Genomic DNA, 21,741 nt, shown 5'->3' with positions numbered 1-21,741 from the left:
GGTGGCTGGTCTGGTGCTGTGAGTCGTTGGGGGGGTCCCTTTGCTTCTGTTGGAAGAAGGGGAGAGTGGACTGTTTGGTGCCGAGGTGGTAACAGCTGCAGCTGGGAGGAGACGCCTCAGCTGGAAAGGTGTGACGAGGGGGCTGTTTGGATGGAGACTGGGGGCTGAGCAGAATCAAATCTGTTAAAGAACAGGTTCAGTTCATTTGCCCAGGCTTGGTCGCCTGTGACCTGGCGACCATTTCCAGCCTCAGCATGTCCTGAGATGTGTTTTAGACCCCTCCACATATCACGGATGTTGTTCTGTTCCAGGCTCCAAGATGAACGCATGAGCTACTTAGACATCAGAGCTCTGGCTCCAGCCCTGACATTCTTTTAACTCTTCAACCGTTTACTCGCTTCCCGTAAATCCCCTCCTAACTGTTGAGAGTTCTCTGTTTACACTCTCTCCTGCTAGCTTACAGCCCCTCAGACGCCCAACCTAACTTTACCAGTGCAACAAAAAACAGTGAGCAATATTGGATTCCAGCTCCGATGAGGAAAACGAAGACGTGAGGATCTATTTGCCTAAAGTGGAGGCATCAGAATGGAGCGGAGCAGGGAGCCTCTTATCTTCTTATATCTATGCTTCTGATTCACAACCATTTCCTCCATCACAAAGAACATGTTAAAACATCGTTTTCATCAGAGTGGGTCTTCAAAATTGGCAGATCTTGTGACCGCTGTGATGTTTTTATCTAAATCTGGGTCTATGTCCATCACTACACCCAAGTCAGCTTAGACATCTGTGCTGATGTCATTTATCGCTGCGGTGTTTTGTCACGCTGATGCGGATTCAGAAACCTTTTCCTTGCAGTTCAGCGCCATGTCAGACGCTGAACATCGTTTTCAGCCAAACCTGACCGAAAACGGTAAACCAGGACTGGGAATTTTAAAACACACTGACTGCTATTGTAGGCTCTAGCAAATTTGAGAAAACTGTAAAATACATTAAAAAAAAGTCTTGTTATTTTGTTTTTAAAAACTGATGTTTAGCCTGGGATTTGTAAAAAAAAAAAAAAAAAAGAATAATAACAATAATGTTTGGAGTTGTGTGTTTGAGTCAAGGTTTTCTGTCCAAAAATGTTTTTTAATCTAATAAAATAATTTACAAATAGTGTAAAGTTTTAAAAATGTTCTCCCGGCTCTGAAAATATTGACTGTTGAGCATTTTCATAGTACAAAGATTTCAAAAACTGTAAGAGGTCATGAAAGGATTAAGAAGAGTTTCCACAAATACAGGTTCTGGACCCGGTTCTGGTTCGTGTTAAATGAAGGTCCAGTCCAGCAGCTGTCTTAGAGGTCATCAGACTCCATCGAAGCCATCCTCCAGGAGTCCTGAGGTCCACCCAAACAGTGAGTTTGGATTCTCCTCAGAACCTCTGTGGCGCCTTTAAGTGGATCTAGTTACCGTTCGGAACCAGCACGCCACGTGTAGCCGCGCGCGCGCGCGCGCGTGTGTGTATGTGTTAGCAACAGGATCCCCACACATAAACACAAAAACAGCATCTGTGATCTGGCATCTGGTTGTCACGGCGATGCCGTTTTCCTTTTTTCCCGTCCTGACGGGCATCTTCCGGGCGCCGCAGCGCGCGCGCCGCAGAGCCGCAGCGGGTCTTTGTGTGAACGCCGCTTTGGCTGGGAAGAGTTGCCGGCTCCACGCTCATCACCCCTCCTGACTTCCACAGCCAGATGTCCCTTTCAGAACTTCCAGCGCCCCGCCGGAGCTGGAATGAGGCCTCGGCGGCACAAAGAGACGCGCTGGCTGAGCACCACGTGCTGCTGCCGCCCCGCTCAGACGCGCGGGGGATGATGTAAGCCCTCATGCAAATGATCCCACATCTTGCGCTCATGATCCACGGAGAGCCCTGAAGCCAGCCGGCTGAAAAAGTGGAAAAGCAGAGGCCACACTTCGGAACTCGTGTCTGTTCTTTTATTTAAAAAAAACTTATTTTCCAAAATGTTGTTCCAGAGTCTCAAAGCCACATTAGACGAAGAGCCAAGTGTTCCTCTGACCTGAACTCTCATTCTGAACCTTTTCCAGTTTAGATCATTTAACATTTTCAAACGCAGCTGGAAAAAAAAGAGTAATTTTCCAACTCACAGAGCGACAACATAAAAGAGCAAACCTTCTCACTTCAGAGTCTTATTCCTAATTTCACAATAAAAGCATCAGCCAGAGCGCAAACAAACACCGGCAGGAGCTGCTGTCATCTGGGAACATGAGTCAGGTAGGATGACTTCATTGCTTTTTGTGGGGATTAGGTCACCCCCCCCCCCCCCCCCCAATCCCGTCTAATCACATTGATGCTGAGCAGCTTCAGGGACACGCCCGGTGATGAGGGGGAGGGCTCCAGGCTCACCTCACCCCCCACCCCGTTTCCCGTACGGTGATGATCTCACACCAGCCTTCTGTTTATTTCTGTCACCCCCCCCTCCCTCCCCAGTGAAGAACATGGAAGCATTTTAAAGGCTCCACACAAAACAGTAAAAGTAAATAAATAAAAAATCCATATCATAGATCAGAAAGGCTTTTATTTTTCCACACCTGTCATCAGTTGATCTATTAGTGGATTTTCTTTGCTTTTTTTCTTCTGCATGTTGGAAATAAATGAAAAATAAAATAAAGTCAGTTATTAAAGTGAGCAGATTCATCCTCACCATGACGGAAAATGACATATTCTGTCCATCAAGCTCCGCCCACAGTGACCAGAAACTCAGTTTGGTGTAAAAACTACAATAAAAAAATCCATTAAAATGATTTTCTTAGAGGAAAACAGCACAAAGCAAGCAGGAAAACAGACCTTAAAGTAAATACTTCCTTTCTTTCAAACATAAAAGTCAACATTCATCAGGTTAATTTACTAAACCGTAAAAAACACAGTTTTTTTAAAATTTATATTTAGTTTAAACAAAGTCCTGAAATGTGATTCAGTATCTAGAACCGTTTCTATCATCAATAATTGACAGCTTCAAGTAAATCCATCTGATAATCAGATTAGATTTAATTATTTGACCAGATTATTAAAGGGACATTTTTCCACATGCTTTGTGGATCATATTGGAGTTGAAGCCTGCAGACCTGCAACCAGACTGAACCTTTATATCGGACGGAACCATCCACGAGTCACTTCCACTTTCTGCTCAGCTTGCATGAATCTGCAGAAATTCTTTTACAATCCTCGAAGACTTGTTTTTGTTTTGTTTTTGTCCGGACAGGAAAATTCTGAAAGCATCACGCCATGGTGCATTCAGGGACTCGTTAACAGGCACTTCAGATAAGATTTGTACACAACTTTGATGCATTTAACCTAACAACAGACTTGAGATGTTAAACATTCCTGCACACTCAGCACATTTGGTCGCTTCATTACTTTTCTGGTAATCGTGTCATTAAAAGCTGTAGATCCGGTGAAACTGAAGAACTTTATCCTTTATTGCTGATTATTGTGTTTTTGAAATGAGAGGAAAAGAAACACCAAGATGATCTGAAGGTTTGAGAAACGACTTCAGGCTTAAGCAGTCACACACACAAACACACCCACACACACACACACCCACACACACACACACAAACACACACCCCATTCTGGTCTTGAAAAACTGAAAGAACATTTCAGATTGTCTTGCACATGTGTATCTACGTCTCTAAAGACACACAATCACACATAAATTCACACAATCACACACATGCAGACACACACCCACACACATGGAAACACACTATTGCATATATGCAGACACACAATTGCACACATGCAAAACACAACCACACACATGCAGATGCACAATCACAAACATGGGGAGATACAATCACACACATGCAGACACCCAACTTTACACATGCAGTAACGCTATTGCAAAAATGCAGACTCACAATCACATACATCCAGACACACAATGTCACACATGCAGACACACGATATTATACACGCAGACAAATTATCACACATGATTGCACATGGAGACACACAATCACAGACATGCAATCAAACAATCACACACACACACTTGCACACAATGACATAAACAAAAACACACAATCCCAGATAAAGACACAATCACACACAGACGCTCAGATTACCACACAGACACAATCACACACTCATACAGATACTCATAGACTCAGACAAACGCAATTCCACACACACATTATTTTTATAAAGCTGTAAACAACTTTATTTTTTAAATAAATGTGTGTAAAATATTTAGAGGTGAAATAAAATCAAAAGAATGTGTTTTTTTTCACCATCTAATACAAAATGTTCGGATGAAATGACTCATGTTCCGTCTCCTCCTTTAACCTGCAGATGCAGACTTGTGTAAACGTCACGTCCCGAGGATTCTTCTGACTCGGTCACTTCATAAAGGTCAGGGAGCGACGGCGACCTGCAGCGGCCGACTTTTCTCAGCGATCACACGGCCTCATGGACCCTCAGGCTCCTTCCATCATTTATGGGCATTAGGAACCTAAACAAACTGCTCACAGTACGGCTGATCATGTAAAATTCATCAGCCGTTATGTAACCATAAGCATATTAGGAGCTTGGTGAAGAGCCTCCAGCAGCACAGTCTAGTTGGCTTTGATTTGTGTTTTTGTTTGTATTTACAATGAGTTTGGGATTAACCAGACTGCGGCGTTCAGCTGGGCCCATCTGCACGCCTCCTAATGGCAGCCATGCTGTTGCCCTGAGGAACACTGAGATGACGGGCTTTGAGGATAACAAGATCCTGAGAATCTACGCCTTATTAATCTGGAAAAACCGAGGTATGGCGAAGGTCTTTTGATGTTTTCTTTACTTTTTTGTGTTTTATTATTCTAAATTAAAGTTTTAAAATATTTTTGTACCTTTGGTTAGGTTCACCCTTTCCACTTCCAGAGCCCACAGCATGATAGTTCCTCCACTATGCTTGAATACAAGTTTGTTTAGTGGAGTTAAAAATAACCAAAACACAAAAAAAAAATTAGAAATGCTGCTTTTCTGTCAAACTATGTCATGTTCTTTATCAATGAAAGTAATTGCGCAATTCAGATGTGGTTCTTTTAACCAGTAAGTAAGATTTTTTAAAATGTTTTTTTAATGATCCATTTATCTGTCTACAAATGTGACTGTTTTTCCATTTTGAACGTTCAATTCCAGAGTTAATGCAACATTTACAGTTTTTAATTTTATATTTTGAACAAATGCTTTTACTTTATTAAATTGAAATTCTAAAGTAACAAAACCTTTTCCAAAAGTTGTGTAAACAACAATGTGTTCTCGCAGGACAGGCTCTTAGTACTGCGCATGTGCGGATCCTTCCCTGAACTCTGAAATTAGTTGTTTCATTAATTTGAGAATTCATTTAAAATCCGTGACTCTTTTCGTGTTTGACGGACTTTACAGAATCGGCTGGAAAAACAAACAAACAAGCAGGTGTTGGTTTTGTCCGCCAGGTGGCGCCTGCAGGCCGTCCTGCCGCCAGTCTAATCAGGCGCGCGGGGCTCCAGGTGGACGCTGCCTCAGCTCCGCCCGGCTCGGTTCGGGTCTGTGGCTGTTTGACGTGCACAGAAAGGCGTCTTCAGAGGATGAACCGGTGTTGAACCGGACTGTCGGTGTTTGTGAAGCTCAGCGCTGACGGAAGGTAGGACGAGGAGACACAAGAGAAACGTTGTCGCTTCGAGCGCGTGAGGAGGAGGAGGAAGAAGGTTGGGGGGGGGTGAGTCGGTTCATGAACTCTGTGACCCAAAGTGATGAAGGTTTCATGAGGCGCGTCAGCCTGCGGAGGGCGCAACTTTGTCCAGAACGGAGAAAACCCCAAAGAGGCCAGAACCCAAAATGTTTTTGATTGATAGGGGGCGGAGCTACGAACCATCCAATCAAAACAGCAGGGAGAAGTTTCCATTATTGAGGAAGTAACTTTTTCCTACAATCAGTGAATATGAGGTAAAACAGCAATAATAATAATAAAAATAATAAAGTTTTATAAAAAAACATTGAATTTATTTACCTTCAATTCAATGTTATTTATGTAGCTCAATATTACAATAATAGTCATCTCAATGGGATTCATACCTTTATATTATTATTTATTATACCATTACCATTATATGAACCCTCAGTGGTTTTGTTAAAACGTGTTTTTTAATGTAAATGTTTACTTAAGCTCTTGATCTTAAAAATGTTCAGAAAATGAGGCGTTCTTAAAGATTTTACCCACAATGCAATCATTTTATTACCCTCACATCTTTTGTAAAACTGCTAATAATAACATTTAATCTTTATTATATTGTGTTTATATGAAGACAGTCAACATTTTATGTTTATTGTATATTAAGTTTCAGCAAAATCTATGTGCAAACAAAGGCTGGGCCACAAAAAATTTTTGGAACTGTTTCTATGGAAACCAATTTGTAGTCTAAACTGTAATGGAAGCAAAAAACTTTTGCCTTCATTCCCCTTTTTAAAAAAACCCACCAGGATATAAAAAAGTCAGTTAAGACAAAAGGTTTGTGGCCATCTCATCTCATCTGCACGCGTGTGATTGTGTTTTTTAATGTGTGCGATTGTGGCTGCACGTGTGTGATTGTCTGTCTTCACGTGTGATTGCGTGTCTGCATGTGTGTGATTGTGTATCTCGTGTGTGATTATGTGTCTGCATGCATGCAATTGTCTACCTGCACGTGTGATTGTGTGTCTGCATGCATGCAATTGTGTGTCTGCATGTGTGTGATTATGTGTCTGCATGCATGCGATTGTGTCTGCATGTGTTTTTGCGTGTCTACATGTGCGCAATTGTGAGTCTGTACCTGTGTGATTGTGTGTCTGCACGTGTGTGATTGTTTATATGCATGTGATTGTGTCTTTGCATGTGTGTGCTTGTGTGTCTGCATGTGTGTGATTGCGTACTTGCATGAAAGGACATCAGAGTATAAACCTGTCTGTCTGTTTCTGGTGCATTATGGGAAAGTTCAGCTGTCAAAAAGGTATGGATGACCTCAGAATGTTGGCGGGTTCCAACAGTAGGTCTTGTAACTTGTGAAGTACATCTAGTAAAGCAAAAACAATGTGGGCGTGGCCAGTGAGGAATAATGTGGGCGTGGCCATTGAAAGGAATGAGGGCACAGCACTACAGCGGCCTCTGGTTGGTTGTCAGGTTGGTTTGGAGCAGAATTTTGTCTGAAGGCGTTTAGAGCGGATAACTTCACAGAAGCTGCTGATGAAAAGGCTTCGGTTTGTGTTCAAACATCTGGATCTGGATTGGATCTGGTCCAGTCCTGACTGTGCTGAGCAGCAGAAAAGGCTCAAAGAGCTTCTTCCTCAGGATGTGATGGTCGGAGCTTCATCAGCGCTGCAGGGTTTAACCTGCTCTTCTGCAGCTTTCCCCAGAGCCGCCGCCTGCTGCCTCCTGCTGTTTTTGCCTGTTTCACAGCTGCACTGGCTCGTTGGTCAGGTGTTACACGGCTGTTTCTTGTGCGATCTTTCCCGGTGAGCCAAAGTTCTCTCACCTGGGGGAGTCTCAGATGATGTGAAGTGGGCCAATTTAGGCTTCAAAAAATTCTTGTCATTTTAAATAAAGTTTAAAACGTTTTGAAACGTTAGGAAAACATGGATCAGAACAAATGACGAAACAAAAGAAAATAAGCTTTTACAAAGTTTTGGAAAATTGGCAAACCTCTATCTTTATTGTCCCGCCCAACTAGCCATATCTGGAACGTTGTAGCGGTGGGCAGAGTTAACTGAGCCCATTCATTTGAAATCCTCTCCTTCGGCTTCTGGATTTGGACTTTTTCAGAGTAGAAATCTAGACCCTTCCTTTTGAGGATCTCTGAGGGTTTGGGCTCTTGTTAGACTTTTCCCTCATTCAATTCATTCTTCTGTGTGTTTAACGGAATTTCCTTTTGATCCATTCGTGATTTACAGTGTACCTCCTGACGGCCCTGAGCTGCAGTAGGTTTGGAGAAAAGTGTGGGCTGACTGAGACACTGGATCCAGGCTCCTGATTGAAGATGATTATTAAATCAGCATTATGGGTGCGGGCTGGGAGGGCCCTGCCTTCGTGCCGCGATCCTCCCGCTTGGAGCAGAGGCGAGTGACATGCTTCTGGCACCGTCTGCGTTCAGACCTCATGCTGGAGCTGAGCATGTGACTCCAGGGCTGCAGGAGGAGCCGCATCAGACCTGGAGGTTCATTAACTCCATCCCTGAACAGAAGCTGAAGGTTCCTGCAGAACCTGCAGCGCTCCATTCTCTGAGGGAAAATCGGTTTTTACTCTCTCTGGGAGTCTCCTCTGCAGCCGAACGCTGAGGCTGGTCTGACGGAGAGGCAGTGCAGAGATAAAGAGCACACACAGACATAAGCTCCGCCCCTCCCTGTGGAGGTCCTGCCCCTCCTCTGCCTCAGCGGGAGTACATGTGCTGCAGCGAGAGAGGGAAGGCAGTTCAGAACACGAGCCAAAGAACGCACACCCACCCACCGACCGACTGAGAGCTGGACCGCAATATTCTTCTGGGTACGACTATCTTCTCCTCCTTCACACACACACACAAACACACACACACACTCGGACGGCGCTCTGTGCTCAGCAGAGGCAGCAAAGCTGAGGTAAGAGCTGCTCGTTTGCCTGAGGAGCCGCAGCTCCTTAAACTTTTTCAGGATTTTTCTGCAGGATTTCTGTCGTTCAAACTCGTAGCCTTCGTCGGTTTGAATTTGGGTGTGGGCACCCCTCCCTCACTCGTGCACGTCCCAATGTGTGCATGTCAGAAAAGGCGGTGATGTGAAAGGCAGCTAGGCGGGGGAAGCGTCCAGCCACCCCTGAGGCAAAGTTTGGCTGAGCCTCCTGCAGGAGTTTTCTTGCTGTAGTTTCTCTGGGTTTGTTTGTTGGAAGGCTGCGCCGGCTTCAGTGCGAGGCCTTTTTAGGGCATCCTGCAGCGCACTTTCATGTGAGTCAACACTTTGTTATTTGGTGAGTTTGGGAGCAGCGGCGCCGTCCCGGGAGGCTCTGAGCCACGAGCAGATCTGCTGGGGCTTTTCCTCATTTGAGTAGAAAACGGGGGGGGCAGAGGAGGAGCAGGGAAACATTTGCATTTGTTTGCCCTCCTCTGATGCGGCTGCATTTGTTAGAGTCAGGCAGAGGCTGTGTTGAGATGATTGTGGGGGAAATCAAGAGGATTTTGTCGGATCTGGACGCGAGTTTGATTCCGGGGAAAGGTGACAGACGTCTGTGTGAGGGCAGCTCCTCATCTGCATGAATGACCTCCATCAAATTAGTATTTATAGATGAGTCACTTCCTGTCCTAACCTCTCTTCCTTTACCCCCCCCCCCCCCCCCCCCCCCCCCGCAGAAACCCCCACTCTTACCATCTGTGCTTCCCGCTGAGCCATTGTTACCATGGAAACCCCGAGCCAAAAGCGGACCATGCGCGTCCAGTCTCCGGCCCGAATCACCCGGCTGCAGGAGAAGGAGGACCTGTGCAACCTCAACGACCGCCTGGCCGTCTACATCGATAAGGTGCGCTCCCTGGAGGCGGAGAACGCCGGGCTGCGGCTGCGCATTTCCGAGTCGGAGTCGCTGGTGACCCGGGACCTGTCGGGCATAAAGGCCGCCTACGAAAACGAGCTGGCCGACGCCCGCCACGCCTTGGACCAGGTGGCCAAGGAGAAAGCCCGTCTGCAGCTGGACCTGGGGAAGATCAGGGAGGAGCACAAGGAGCTGAAAGCCAGGTAGGAGGTGCTGGGTGGTTCCTCTGCTCGGTGCAGCGTCCGCCCGGGCAGCTTCCCGTGGCGTGTAGATGTTACGTTCCTTAAGCCTAAGTCACAAGTACCCATATGGGGGTTGACCTGTCGCGTGTGCATCAACTTTTTCTCTCTGCGGTTTCACTGAACGGTCTCTGGCCTTGACATTTCGTGCGCGTCAGCTGTGTTCATCTGCAGACAGCCTGTATTTACCCGTAAGGACAGTTGGACTTCAGACCGGGCGTGTGACACACGTTCAAAAACGCCCGTTTAGCATACGGAGTTCACCCTGGACTAAGGCCGCACCATATGAGGAAAACTCGTCATTTGCGATATTAGCGATCAACATTGCGACGACGATACAACTTGCGATACATGAACGAACAGCAAAACCAAAAGCATAATTTCAATTTCACTGCATACATGAACGAACAGCAACAGTTTAATTTAAATAAGAGTCAACATAACTTAAGTTACACTTCAAATGACCCTCATCTACATAGGAGGCGGGTATCTAACATAAAAGGACTTCATCTGATTGGTCAAAGGCATAACAGGATTTATATTATTTGTTAAATACTTAAAGCTGCCATAAGATTGTTCTAGCACATTTAAGGTAACTATTTATTGCTGTTATAGCCGACTTTTTCACAGCTTGATAAGGCGATAACGCTAAATTTGTGATTTATTGTGTAGGCCTACACTACCAGATACTAGCGCATGTAGTCACAGCTGGAAAGTGAGAAATGTCAAAGCCGTGCAAATCCCCAAAAATACTGCTTCCAGATTTTCTTTCACTGGTTTATTCCGATAAATGAAAGACTTGGTTTCGTTTAATTCCAGTCGGGCAAAAAACACAATTAGTCATTTCTCCTTTATGAACAATTATTAAACTGTTGGCACCATCATGGAATAAACGGCATGCTCCCCATACGTCACTCCCAAATCTGAACCCCTGATTGGTCAAAGTTTTAACTGTCAACGCTCATGCGCATTTACACTCGTTTACGTGGACTTTCTCTTGGACGTGGTTGCTTGAACGCGCGTTGCCGAGGCTTGTGTGAGCGTAGCTTTAGGCCTAAGGAGCTTGATTTGGTTTCCTGGCGTTCTGGGAAGAGCGCGCCGTCAAACGCTGCACCTTTGACACGCAGGGCGCTCTCTGTTGGTCCAGTCAGCCTTCAGGTGACGGACGTTTTCTCCTCACAGGACTCACTCTGAAGACCAGTTGCTGCTCATCATCTGCAGATGTTTCAGTTTGGATTCATCTCCATTTTTTCAACAGGAAGCAGTTTTAGCTGATTATCATTCGTCACATTTTATCTTGGAATACTTAAAAAGTGACTGGACAGAAGTATCTGTCTGTGCTGAGCTTCAGCCCCCCCCCCCCCCCCCCCCCCCCCCCCAGGAGAGGTTCAGTTGAGGACTCTGAAAATATTTTCCTGCAGCCGACGTCGGCATTCCTGACATATCTGCGTACCTCTTCTCAGGACATGAAAGGATGAGAAAGTGAAACTGCTAAGTTAACTTTTTTATTTTTTAAACATGAATGTTTTCCGAGCTTCAGCCTTTTTTTTAAATCCTGGACATATTTTTGAAGTTCTCCTAAAGAAGCTGCTTCTCAGCTGGAGGACGGCGGCCGTTTCCAGATTCTACTGGTTTGATCTGTTGTCCTTCAGCCGCCTGTTTGCTGTCTGGTTGCCATGGAGCTCTGGGAGCCTCAGTGACGGGCAGGGGGGGGGGGGGGGGGGTGACTCAGAGCTTTTCATGGCTTCTGGAATGAGCTGACTGTGTTTGGAGGGGGGTGGGGGGTGGGGGTTGCTTTATTAATACCCAGCGATGAGCTGTGTGGCCCAGGCTGGGGGGGGGTCATGGCTGCAGCCTGAAGGCCTAAAGCGCGTTTCTTCATCTGTAGTTTACAGCAGAAACACAGCTGTGGGGTGAACGCTCTCCCCCTGCGCCGGCAGACGTCCTCACAACAGCTGTGACTGTTGGCCTGTCATGTCAGCACAGGTGTGTGTGTGTGTGTCTGTGTGTGGAACGGGAGGCTTTACCTGTGATGGTCGGAGGCTGGAGCACAAATGCGGCGATGAGCGTTTGCATTTTAATGGATTTAAAACGATTAAACTGTGAAATAATATCAGAAAATGAACTCAGAAACACACATCCAGTGGGTGGAAGTAGCTTCAAAATGATCACTACCCAAACATTAAAGACCCACTCAGGTGATAATTGGACTTTTGGCGATTTAACATATTTTTGTGGCTTTTTTTTCCTGATGATGGAGGACTAATATAAAGATAATTAAGCTTAGAATTGCATTATTTCTCATTTGAAATCCATGTGAATCAGGAGCAGATGAAAAAAAATGCCGTTTGAAAAAGATTGTAGAACACTGTACGGCTGGATGGCTCCAATGTCGCTCGACATTGTTGCATTGCTAATGTTAGGTTGGGGGTGTGAGGGGCTGTAAGCTAGCGGGACAGAGCCTGAACGGGGGAAGGGGGGGCGGGGTTGCTCTGGGTCGATGGTCCCACCCGTAACTCAGAGGTGAATTTCTGATGAACTCCTGCTGCTCTGCAGAAACTTTGTCCTAGAAGAGGTCAGAGGATTTTATGATTTTTGGCTAAAAACAGCATCATCATAATTAAAAGAACACTTGGATCAAAAGATGATTAGAGTGTCTTTAATGACATTAAAAACATTAGTGACTTATTTCAACCCTGTATCATTTATTTTTCATAATATTGTTCATTTAACAGTATTTTTCTGTCTTGTTGAAGGAGTTCGGCTCATTCTGAGCTGTCGTCCTCTCACTCTCATGTAAACATCTTGTTTGCAAATGAGATTTTTGTCCCAAACAGGTTTTTATCTTTTTATTTTGACTTTTAATCTCACAGTTTACACATCAGAGATCTAAAAAATGAATCATCTTCATAAGATATGTCCTTTACTCCAAACAAATTTTTTTTTTTTTTTACAAAAATAAAGGCCTTTTTTCCTCCCACTTTAAAAAAAAAAGTAATATTGAACCTGAGTTCCACCTGCAGGCTTGTGTAATCTTTAAAATTTTTGGGAGTAAAGGTCAGCTGGTTGCTCTGCAGAGCAGCAGCTTTTCGTGCAGAAGGCCCGGTGTGTGGTTGAGGTCCGGTGTGTGGTTGAGGCCCGGTGTGTGGTTGAGGCCCGGTGTGTGGTTGAGGCCCGGTATGTGGTTGAGGCCCGGTATGTGGTTGAGGTCCGGTGTGTGGTTGAGGCCCGGTGTGTGGTTGAGGCCCGGTGTGTGGTTGAGGCCCGGTATGTGGTTGAGGCCCGGTATGTGGTTGAGGTCTGGTGTGTGGTTGAGGTCCGGTGTGTGGTTGAGGCCCGGTATGTGGTTGAGGCCCGGTATGTGGTTGAGGCCCGGTATGTGGTTGAGGTCCGGTGTGTGGTTGAGGCCCGGTGTGTGGTTGAGGCCCGGTGTGTGGTTGAGGCCCGGTATGTGGTTGAGGCCCGGTATGTGGTTGAGGCCCGGTATGTGGTTGAGGTCTGGTGTGTGGTTGAGGTCCGGTGTGTGGTTGAGGCCCGGTATGTGGTTGAGGCCCGGTATGTGGTTGAGGTCTGGTGTGTGGTTGAGGTCTGGTGTGTGGTTGAGGTCCGGTGTGTGGTTGAGGCCCGGTATGTGGTTGAGGCCCGGTATGTGGTTGAGGTCTGGTGTGTGGTTGAGGTCTGGTGTGTGGTTGAGGTCCGGTGTGTGGTTGAGGCCCGGTGTGTGGTTGAGGCCCGGTATGTGGTTGAGGCCCGGTGTGTGGTTGAGGCCCGGTGTGTGGTTGAGGCCCGGTATGTGGTTGAGGCCCGGTATGTGGTTGAGGTCTGGTGTGTGGTTGAGGTCCGGTGTGTGGTTGAGGCGTGCCGTTGAGCTCGTGGTGAGTAAACCCCTCACAGTCACAGTCCAGCGCCCTTGTCTGAACATCGCAGAGTGAATCCCAGCCGATCCCTGGGGATCAGACGGACGGACACACCTGTGCCGGCTGCCAGCCTCCTGCTGGGTGTGGCTCCAAACTGTAGAACGCCGCCTTAAGACCTTTGTTTTCCTTCGCTCTGTTAGAACAATGTGTTCGAGGGAAACGGGTTGTGACGCTGCACCCATGATTGACGCTTCGCATCTCAGCAGGAAATGGACTTATCACGCCGCACATTCCCTTTTCCTGGATGCGGCGCGGCCCTCCGTCAGGCCGAGCGTCACTCATGAGCCGCGTCGTTACTCGCTCGTGGCTTTTTTCCCCAAAATGGAATTTCACCATCGTGATTCCAGAGGGTTTTCACTGGAAGTGCACACATGCCATGTGACAGCCTGGAGGCTTCGGGGGGAGCTAGAGAGGGGAGGGGGCCGCAGCAGGAACTGCTCTACAGAAAGTTTACAGAAAAAAAACTTTTTTTAAACACAACCAGAGGAATGTTTCCAGTGTGACTCCATCATAAATCTGTGCTTTTACTGGACCTCTTGACTGGAATATGAATGAAGTTTTAAGATCACCGTGTCAGATTTGTTGAGAGAAACCTTTTGTCTTCCTTAAATGGAGAAGATAAAAACTTGGCATCAACCAAACCATCTGTCAGGATTCATTCGTCTCTCTCTGTGTTTTTCTTTTGAAAGCATCACTGAAAACAAACGCAGCTTAAACATACTTTTTTAAATTTACTTAACCTGCTTGGAAAATCTGACTCATTCAGGAATAAAATCCTTTAATAACCGTGTTTGACATCTGGAAGAAAGGAACAAAGTTTTCCCCAAATCAACAAAGTAAAGCAAAAGTCAAACATTTGGAGCCATTTCAGACGCTGGAGTTGAAACATTCAGTTTAAATCTGCTAATATCTGCCCCACCCTCTCCATGGCGGTGCAATTCTTTTTCAATTTATCATCCAGTGAATTGAGGAATCTGCAGGACGGTGTCTGAAGAATCACTACTGTGATGGAACAATTAAAGTATAAAAAAACAAACTCAGTATTAAATTTAAACATTTTACTGTGAGGTTTGTAAAATGTAATTAGCTGGGATTTGATTTATCCTCTCAAAAAAAAGGGATTTAAATGCTAAATGCGATGTAAAGTTTGTCATTCACCACTAGGAGGCGCTGGTTTGGCGGTCAGGGACGTTTATTTAAGCGTAACTGTTTGTCATCGGCGTGTGTCGTTCATGGAGGAGGTTTGCCTGTTTTTATAAGTAAATCAGGAGTCTGAAGATCTTTTCTTTTGCTGCATTTTTCGTTGGTGTTCTTCGCTGGTGAAGCTGCAAAAGAATCTGATTTCACGATTTCACCGTTTTTAGTCCGAAATGTTCTGCCTGATCAGAAAAAACGATGAAACTGTTCCTTCGTTTTGTCGTTTTAGATCAATTTATGAGCAGAACGATATGATCTCATGAACTACGGTTGCAAACGAGGTTGCTTTTTAACTTTTAAGGAATTTTTTCCCCAAAAGGAATAAAAAAAATCTGCGATTTGTTGTCAGACCTTTTTTAAGCGGATCTTCCATTTCCTGATCCTTTGTGACGATTGCTGTAATTACTGTGATTAAACATGAAAGTCGCAGTTAAAACCGGCAGAAATGCTCGTCCCGCCGCGCACAGAGCTGCTCTCTTCCAGAAGCTCGCCGTCCGACCACTTTTCTTCATAATTGGGTCCATCTCCATTACAGTCATTTGGAGCGACATTCATCCTCCACTGATCACTGCATCACCAGCGCTTCCTTCACAGAATGGCTGAAGATTCAGAGAAGAGTACGGGTGGAACTAATAACTTTAATGGAGGTGCCATTACACGTAAGTGTCCTGTTGGCGAGGAGTGATGAGCCGGGCGACGGCGGCAGAGCCTCCATCGGGGTCATTAGGCTCTTCCAGCAGCTGCAGCTTTGATCACATCTGGGTTCTGCCTCCGTCAGCCCTTTGTTCCTCCACGATCACCGCCGGTTTTGTCTCGGCAGACGTTGCTGTTTGCCAGAACGGCTCCGAGTCGGAGTGTCATCCTGCAGTTGTGGAAAATGAGCGTCTTTATCCACTCTGCAGGCCGGAATGTGAAGCAGCACTTTATTTTTGCCCAAGTGCTGACAGGGATAAGCTCAGGACCGTCGGTGGGACTTGAATCCGGTTTACACCAACATGATGTCAGGTTTACTACAACTTCATTAAAAATCTGGCCTTATTTTTCAACTTTTCATGACAAAAAACAGTGTAAACTGAACAAAAATCAAACATTTATCAACATCACAATGAAGACTTTCAGCAAAACTACATCCTCTGCCACAGAAATTGCTTTAAAGCAATCATTATCGACCCGTGGGACAGTTGGTACCGGCCCACAGAGAAAAAAAACTATGACCTACATTTTTTTCCAGTTTTTATTTTTAATCTAATTCTGAAGGAAGTGTTATTTTGGATAAGTACTGGATTCTCCCTGCATCATCTGACTCATTCTTGACGTAAGTCCAGAACTGAAACCGCCAAAATAGCAAAGTGAACAAAAAAAAAAACGTATTTGGAAAGTATCGTTTTGCAGAAAAGATCCAGAGAGGAAACAGAAGAGACTTCAACTTCAAAATAAAAGAACTTTGCATTTAACAGACAAAAATCAGGAGTCTTTACTCCAAATATGGATTTATTGTGACAGTTGTTCCCACAGACCATAATAATAATAATGCAGAATATTCAGCAACCAGCCGTCTAATGTTACGAGGATGCTGCTAATAAAGTTGTTTGAATGGTGGATTCATGTATTTAGAAAATACCCGTTTTATTTATTCGTTGCACCAAAGTTGAACGAGGCTGAAGTTGGCATCAGATTCTTTTATCTTCCACTATGACAGTTAGGGGTTAAGGGAAAATCTAGATCACATTTTATTTGTTCCAACACGAAATCTAGTGAACAAAAGGGTTAAGCCGAAGATATTTTACAGATGAAGGTAAACTTTATCCTTAAAAGTAAAGGGAAACTGGGCGCTTTGAATAAAACTGGACGTCCTCTTTTTTCTCGTACAGGCCGCTCCGTGAAAATCTTGTCTGACATGTTTCTGAACCCGGGCTGTTAGGTTCTTTCAGTCTACTTTTACAGGAAGTGACTTTATTCTGGAGTTCTCCGACAGGTCCGACTGTTCCGCTGGTTTATTCATCTGGAAGTTAAAAGCGAGTCTGGCTCATAGCAGGAGGAACACGACCGTGGAGCTCATTTGTCTTTAGCAGACTTAAAGCCATTTTTTATGAGTCACCCTGTATTGCAGTAAAAAGAAAAGGTTCCAAGCTTTTCCTCCTTTGTGAAGTTGAAAGCTCATTGTTGAAGTTTGACAAATCAGGGCAGCCTGGAGGTTTTTAGGAGGCAGCAGCTGAACTTTTCTGAAAAATAGCTTGTAAATTGTCTTTAACATCATATATTTCATTTTTCCATTTTTGTTCTCTGTGGTTTTATAGTTACAATATATGCTGTGCCGCTCCTCTCATCTCAGATGGCTGCTGGCTTCAGCAGAACCTGGACTTACAGGTCTGGATGCTGTCTGACATTTTTGCGGAGGCTCTGGTGGGTCGGTCCGTTGACTTTTTCCAGATGTGGAAGGCTGGTTCTGGATGTTGGTGATGGGAGGTTTGGAGTTGGACTGCAGCAGATCCAGAAATTGCTTCTGATCAGAGTTTTTGGCAGGCATTAGCGCTGATTATGTGCAGCATGTAAACATAAAAGTGCTTCAGAGGAGGCCAAACAAGTCCTCACTCAAAGACGGGGAAACCGCTGGAGGTGGGCTTTGCTCCATCCTCTGGATCCCTGCTCTGCATCAGCCGGGTCGGCGGGCCTCCTGGTTGGATCTGTTGGAGCTCATTTCCGTGTGGAAGATGAGCTTTTTGTTGAATCCCAGGCGCATGTGTTCTGCATCAGCAGCTGCTTTTGTTTGTGGGACGACTGAGAGCGGCGTTGAACGAACGTCGTGAAAATGCGTCTTTACGAGCAAAGTACTTGGTTGGATGTTCTTTTTGTTTAAAGGTCGTCAGGCTGCTTTTCCAAACCCTCTGTGTTCTCTGATGACGGCTCCTGGTTCTCCTGCATTCTGCTGATGTGCAGAGAACGCAGCTTTTTCAGAGCATCTGTGTTTGATGAAGGTCTGCCATCAGGCTGAACCACAACCTGATCTTTCTCCAAACGTCTAATGTTTCTTTGGCCATAAACTCAGCAGAACAAAATGAAGTCTGCATGGGTCAGATTAAACCTGACATGAACTGGACTGTTAATTCATGCATGTGGTAAATGTTTGCTGCAAAATGCAACCTTTGTGTAAAAGTAAAAAGGAATAAAAGGTGATTTCTAATAACATAATCCCATAAAGAAAACTGTCGAATCTTATTTTTGCTCGTGCAAAACAGAACAGGCAACGCCATAAATATGGAAATAGCCTGAAGACATTTACAAGTGAAAATGTTCGACAAAAGTTTTCGGTGGAAACAATGCAGAACAGATGAGTAATTATCACTGATTCTGCCTTTACTGCAGCCCGAAAACATTTCAAGATTTCTGAAAGATGCAAGACGGAACAACAGAACAAAAGAGACCCTGTTTTAGGTCTTAAGAATGGAAGATTAGTGCAAAAAAGATGAAACAGATACAGATAAATGTTTATAGATCACTCAAGTCTGATCTATAAATTCTTCAGGGAAGAGAAATGAAGGAGAACCTGTTTTTCAATTCTTTGCTTTTAAATTCCTCTGATGGGTGAGTGAAAACTGATCTTTAAATGTTTTTTTTATTTGACTCAAATAGACTTCAGTTTTATACGGATGAAACTGCATCTTCAGATGTTTCCGATTTTTGTTTTCGGGATACAAACTTGGAGCAAATGATGACAAACATGTGTGGATAAAGCAGTGCAGTCTGCCTTAAATCCTCATGATACAAAGAATAAAGTCTCATGACAGAAGGAACAGTGATTTACTATCAGACGTGACTGATGGAACGAAGGTTTTCCAAAACAGAAAGTTAAAGAGGTTTTTGTAAATACAGACTTTTTTTTTCTCGTTTAATTCTAAAGCAAAGTCTGGATTTATTTAATGCAACTCTAAATTATATATATAAACACATTCCAGCATGTCAACATAAATTTGACATTTAATTCCAGTGGTAACGCCCAGTGTTTTGAAATCAGATTACAAATTTTAATGTTTTTTTAAGCACTTTTTACTACTGGAGTAAACTCTGATTTAAAACAGAGGCACCACAGGAGGCGTCACATTCTCCAAAAAACATTTGAAGCTTTGAGGCTTCACATCTGAGAACTGCAGATGAATGTTTATAGATCCCTCTGAAGATCTGGATTGAAGCAGGGATGCAGTTTTTTCAGTGACGACAAGACGTCTTGATTTGCTGAGATATGTGGACTAATTTCACTTCGTATTCATAATTTCAAAATCACGATAATCTTTTTTTTTGGAAAAAATTCAGATTCTGTTGCAAAAGCAAAAAGAATTGATTTAGATTGCATAAATACATATAATGAGCAGGGCTCCAGTATAGATCCCTGGGGAACTCCGGATATAATTTAAAAAGTGTTGGAACCGTCTTTTCTTTAGTTTTTTTTTTAATTTACATTAGTTCTTTTCTTAAATCAGTTGCTGCATATTTGTTCATCTGAGAACCCCTCAGTGATGGAACGAAATAGGAAAAAGTTTAGCTTTTAAATAGCAAACCTTTAGAAATGCTTAGGTTTTTTACAAGAAAAGAATTCATTTATCTGTATTTGTAATTGTATACATTGGTTTTATTTATCGTTTTGTCTTAGATTCAGTTGCATCTCAACTAATAACCTTTCAGTTAAAGAGCATGGCAGAGGATTTTGTTTTTTTATTTTTAATCTGAGGAAAATAAAAATTATTGATATATTGGTTTATTTCAAGCAGTTTTCAGAAAATGTTGCTATCTTCTGGTCTTAATAATAAATAGACGAATTCTCACCTAAATGTACAACACACACAACACATTAAATCTCTTAAATATGATTGTTAAAAGTTTGATAAATAAATAAATCGAATCAATTTTATTTATAAAGAGCTTTAACACAACCAAAACTGCTATGAGACACTTTACAATAAAACACCAAGAACACAAATAGATAAAAAAAGAATTAAAAATAGGTACCATAGCAGTAAATACAGAGCATCTTGAAAGGGAGTGAGAGGAAGTTAATTTATAGAATCCCACCCTTAAAATGGAGACATAGGAGTCTGATCAATGGATTCCTGTCCGGATCGCTGTTTTTTTTGTTTGTTTTTTCTGCTGTGGAATGAAAAGTTGCCACACATGGGGGAGCTGCCGTGTGACTCACTCAGTGAGTCATCTGATGGTTTAGGGTGGGGCCGGAGCGGCCTCGTGTGAACACACCAGCCTGCTAACTGGCATTGCTAGCAGGCGAGGCGCCGTTCTGCTTCCTGCTGAATGACGTCCTGCGAGAAGATTTCATAAAACAATCATTCTGGCAGGTTTCGAGGACGCCTGTCAGTTTCAGGAGGACGTTTCCAGTTTGTTACAGGTGCTCTCCTCTCATCAGCCCCACCTGTCCTTTGAGCCCACTGAGCTGTTTCCCCGTCGGCTGGGTGTGGATGTGTTTGGGTGGCCCGTGGCATAAGCCTTTCATCGCTGCAGCATGTGCTCACACACAGACACACAATCCCTCTTTGTGCTCTCTCAGCAGAGGCGCAGCAAACATCATGTGCAAGCCTGTAAAATCTGTTGTACAACGAAGCTTTTGAAGGTTTCACGAAAGAAAATGGCGGCTGAAACGTGCAGGTTTTACAGTTTCTGCAACATCTCCTGCAAAGACCTGTTCAGCGTGAGAATCTATTTAAATTGACACAATAAAACACTAAACGTGCATTTCTACAAACTTGATGCTTGTGTTTGCATGTTCATAGTTTAAGGACTTTGTGCTTTGAAACTGGAGCAAATGTCTGCAGAAATCGCTGATATACACGCTCATATTTTCTTTGGGGCGTTTCCATGTCCAGCTCCCCCTACAGGAGAGTCCTGCTCCTGCTTTTTGAAGAAACAGATTCAGGAACAATTCAGGAACAACAAACTTTCTTGAGTTGTGGAAGAGCGAGACCCTTGACCTGCTTTCATGTATTCAGTCCTACAGACGCAGAGACGGTTGTTCCTGCCACTGAGCTGAAGTAGTCTAGGTTAGGATGCTTCAATTGAGTCTCCACTGAACGTTTATTGGACCTTTTATTGGGGGAGGATGGAACGCCGTTTGTGGGTTGGCATGAGTCTCTCCTCCAAGTGGAGGCATTTTTACAGAATGAAACTCGACATCCACACATGGATTAGTGGCTTGTCCGCAGTTCTCCAGGCTCTTTACTGTTCTGCTGTAGTTCAGTGTAGATCTCCTCAAGACTTCATGCAAAAGAATAAGAAATGTAAAGTAAAAGTTCAAAAAATAAAATTTTTTAAAATCAGATTACAATGAAGTTCAATCAGAATTCTTTTGCAGCAGAAAAAAATAGTTTAAGACAAGAGGTGATTGCATCAAAGATTTCAGGACAATCTGGGTTTTCTGTTGACAGTGGGTGGTAGTGGGTGACAATGGGTGGTAGCCCAAATGTACCCCCCCCTCCAAAAAAAAAGCTTTAACACTGAAATGTCTGCTTTAGGAGTGATGAGCTCCAGCCAGTGCGTTGACGGTCGGTGTTCAGTTCGTTTGAGTTTGGTATGTGACGAATCTGGTTTGGTTGACAAACACGTTTCAGCGTAATTATCCAACGTCTGTTGTGCAACACCCCGTGTCACCTGTCAATCAAGCTGATGGGAAATCACAAAGCACACCAAACTGTAAACAATATCAAACTCTAAAGATCCGTGAGAATAATGATAAAATACACTTTTTGTTCTATAAGTCTGCTTTTCTTTCTGAGCCATTGACTGTATCTGAGAACTGGACTGAGCGTGACGTCAATAGAAAAGGGTTTACCAAATGAAATCAAGTCGGTC

The 21,741-nt window shown here is 44.1% G+C and overlaps 1 protein-coding gene across 7 annotated transcripts in view; it reads left to right on the top strand.

Annotated features, from left to right (window-relative positions):
• Positions 1–5,450: 5,450 nt before the first annotated feature.
• The window catches only part of LOC101162240 (lamin-A), a 30,956-nt gene continuing 14,665 nt past the window's right edge, over positions 5,451–21,741 (top strand). For 2 of the 7 annotated variants that reach the window (XM_078932566.1, XM_078932564.1), the window contains exons 1-2: positions 5,451–5,738; positions 9,364–9,742. In XM_078932566.1, coding sequence (XP_078788692.1) covers positions 9,411–9,742 — 332 coding nt within the window. In that variant the 5' untranslated portion in view covers positions 5,451–5,738; positions 9,364–9,410. Of the gene's footprint in view, positions 5,739–8,321; positions 8,624–9,066; positions 9,230–9,363; positions 9,743–21,741 lie in introns of those variants that run through there. The other 5 variants (XM_023963839.2, XM_078932565.1, XM_023963838.2 and 2 more) reach the window with 5 other exon arrangements.

This window comes from Oryzias latipes, chromosome 16, assembly GCF_053564925.1.
Source record: "Oryzias latipes strain Hd-rR chromosome 16, Olatipes_Hd-rR_3.1".
NCBI lineage: Eukaryota > Metazoa > Chordata > Actinopteri > Beloniformes > Adrianichthyidae > Oryzias > Oryzias latipes.
The sequence above is the reverse complement of the archived record's forward strand: the minus strand, read 5'-3'. Positions and strand labels throughout refer to the sequence as shown.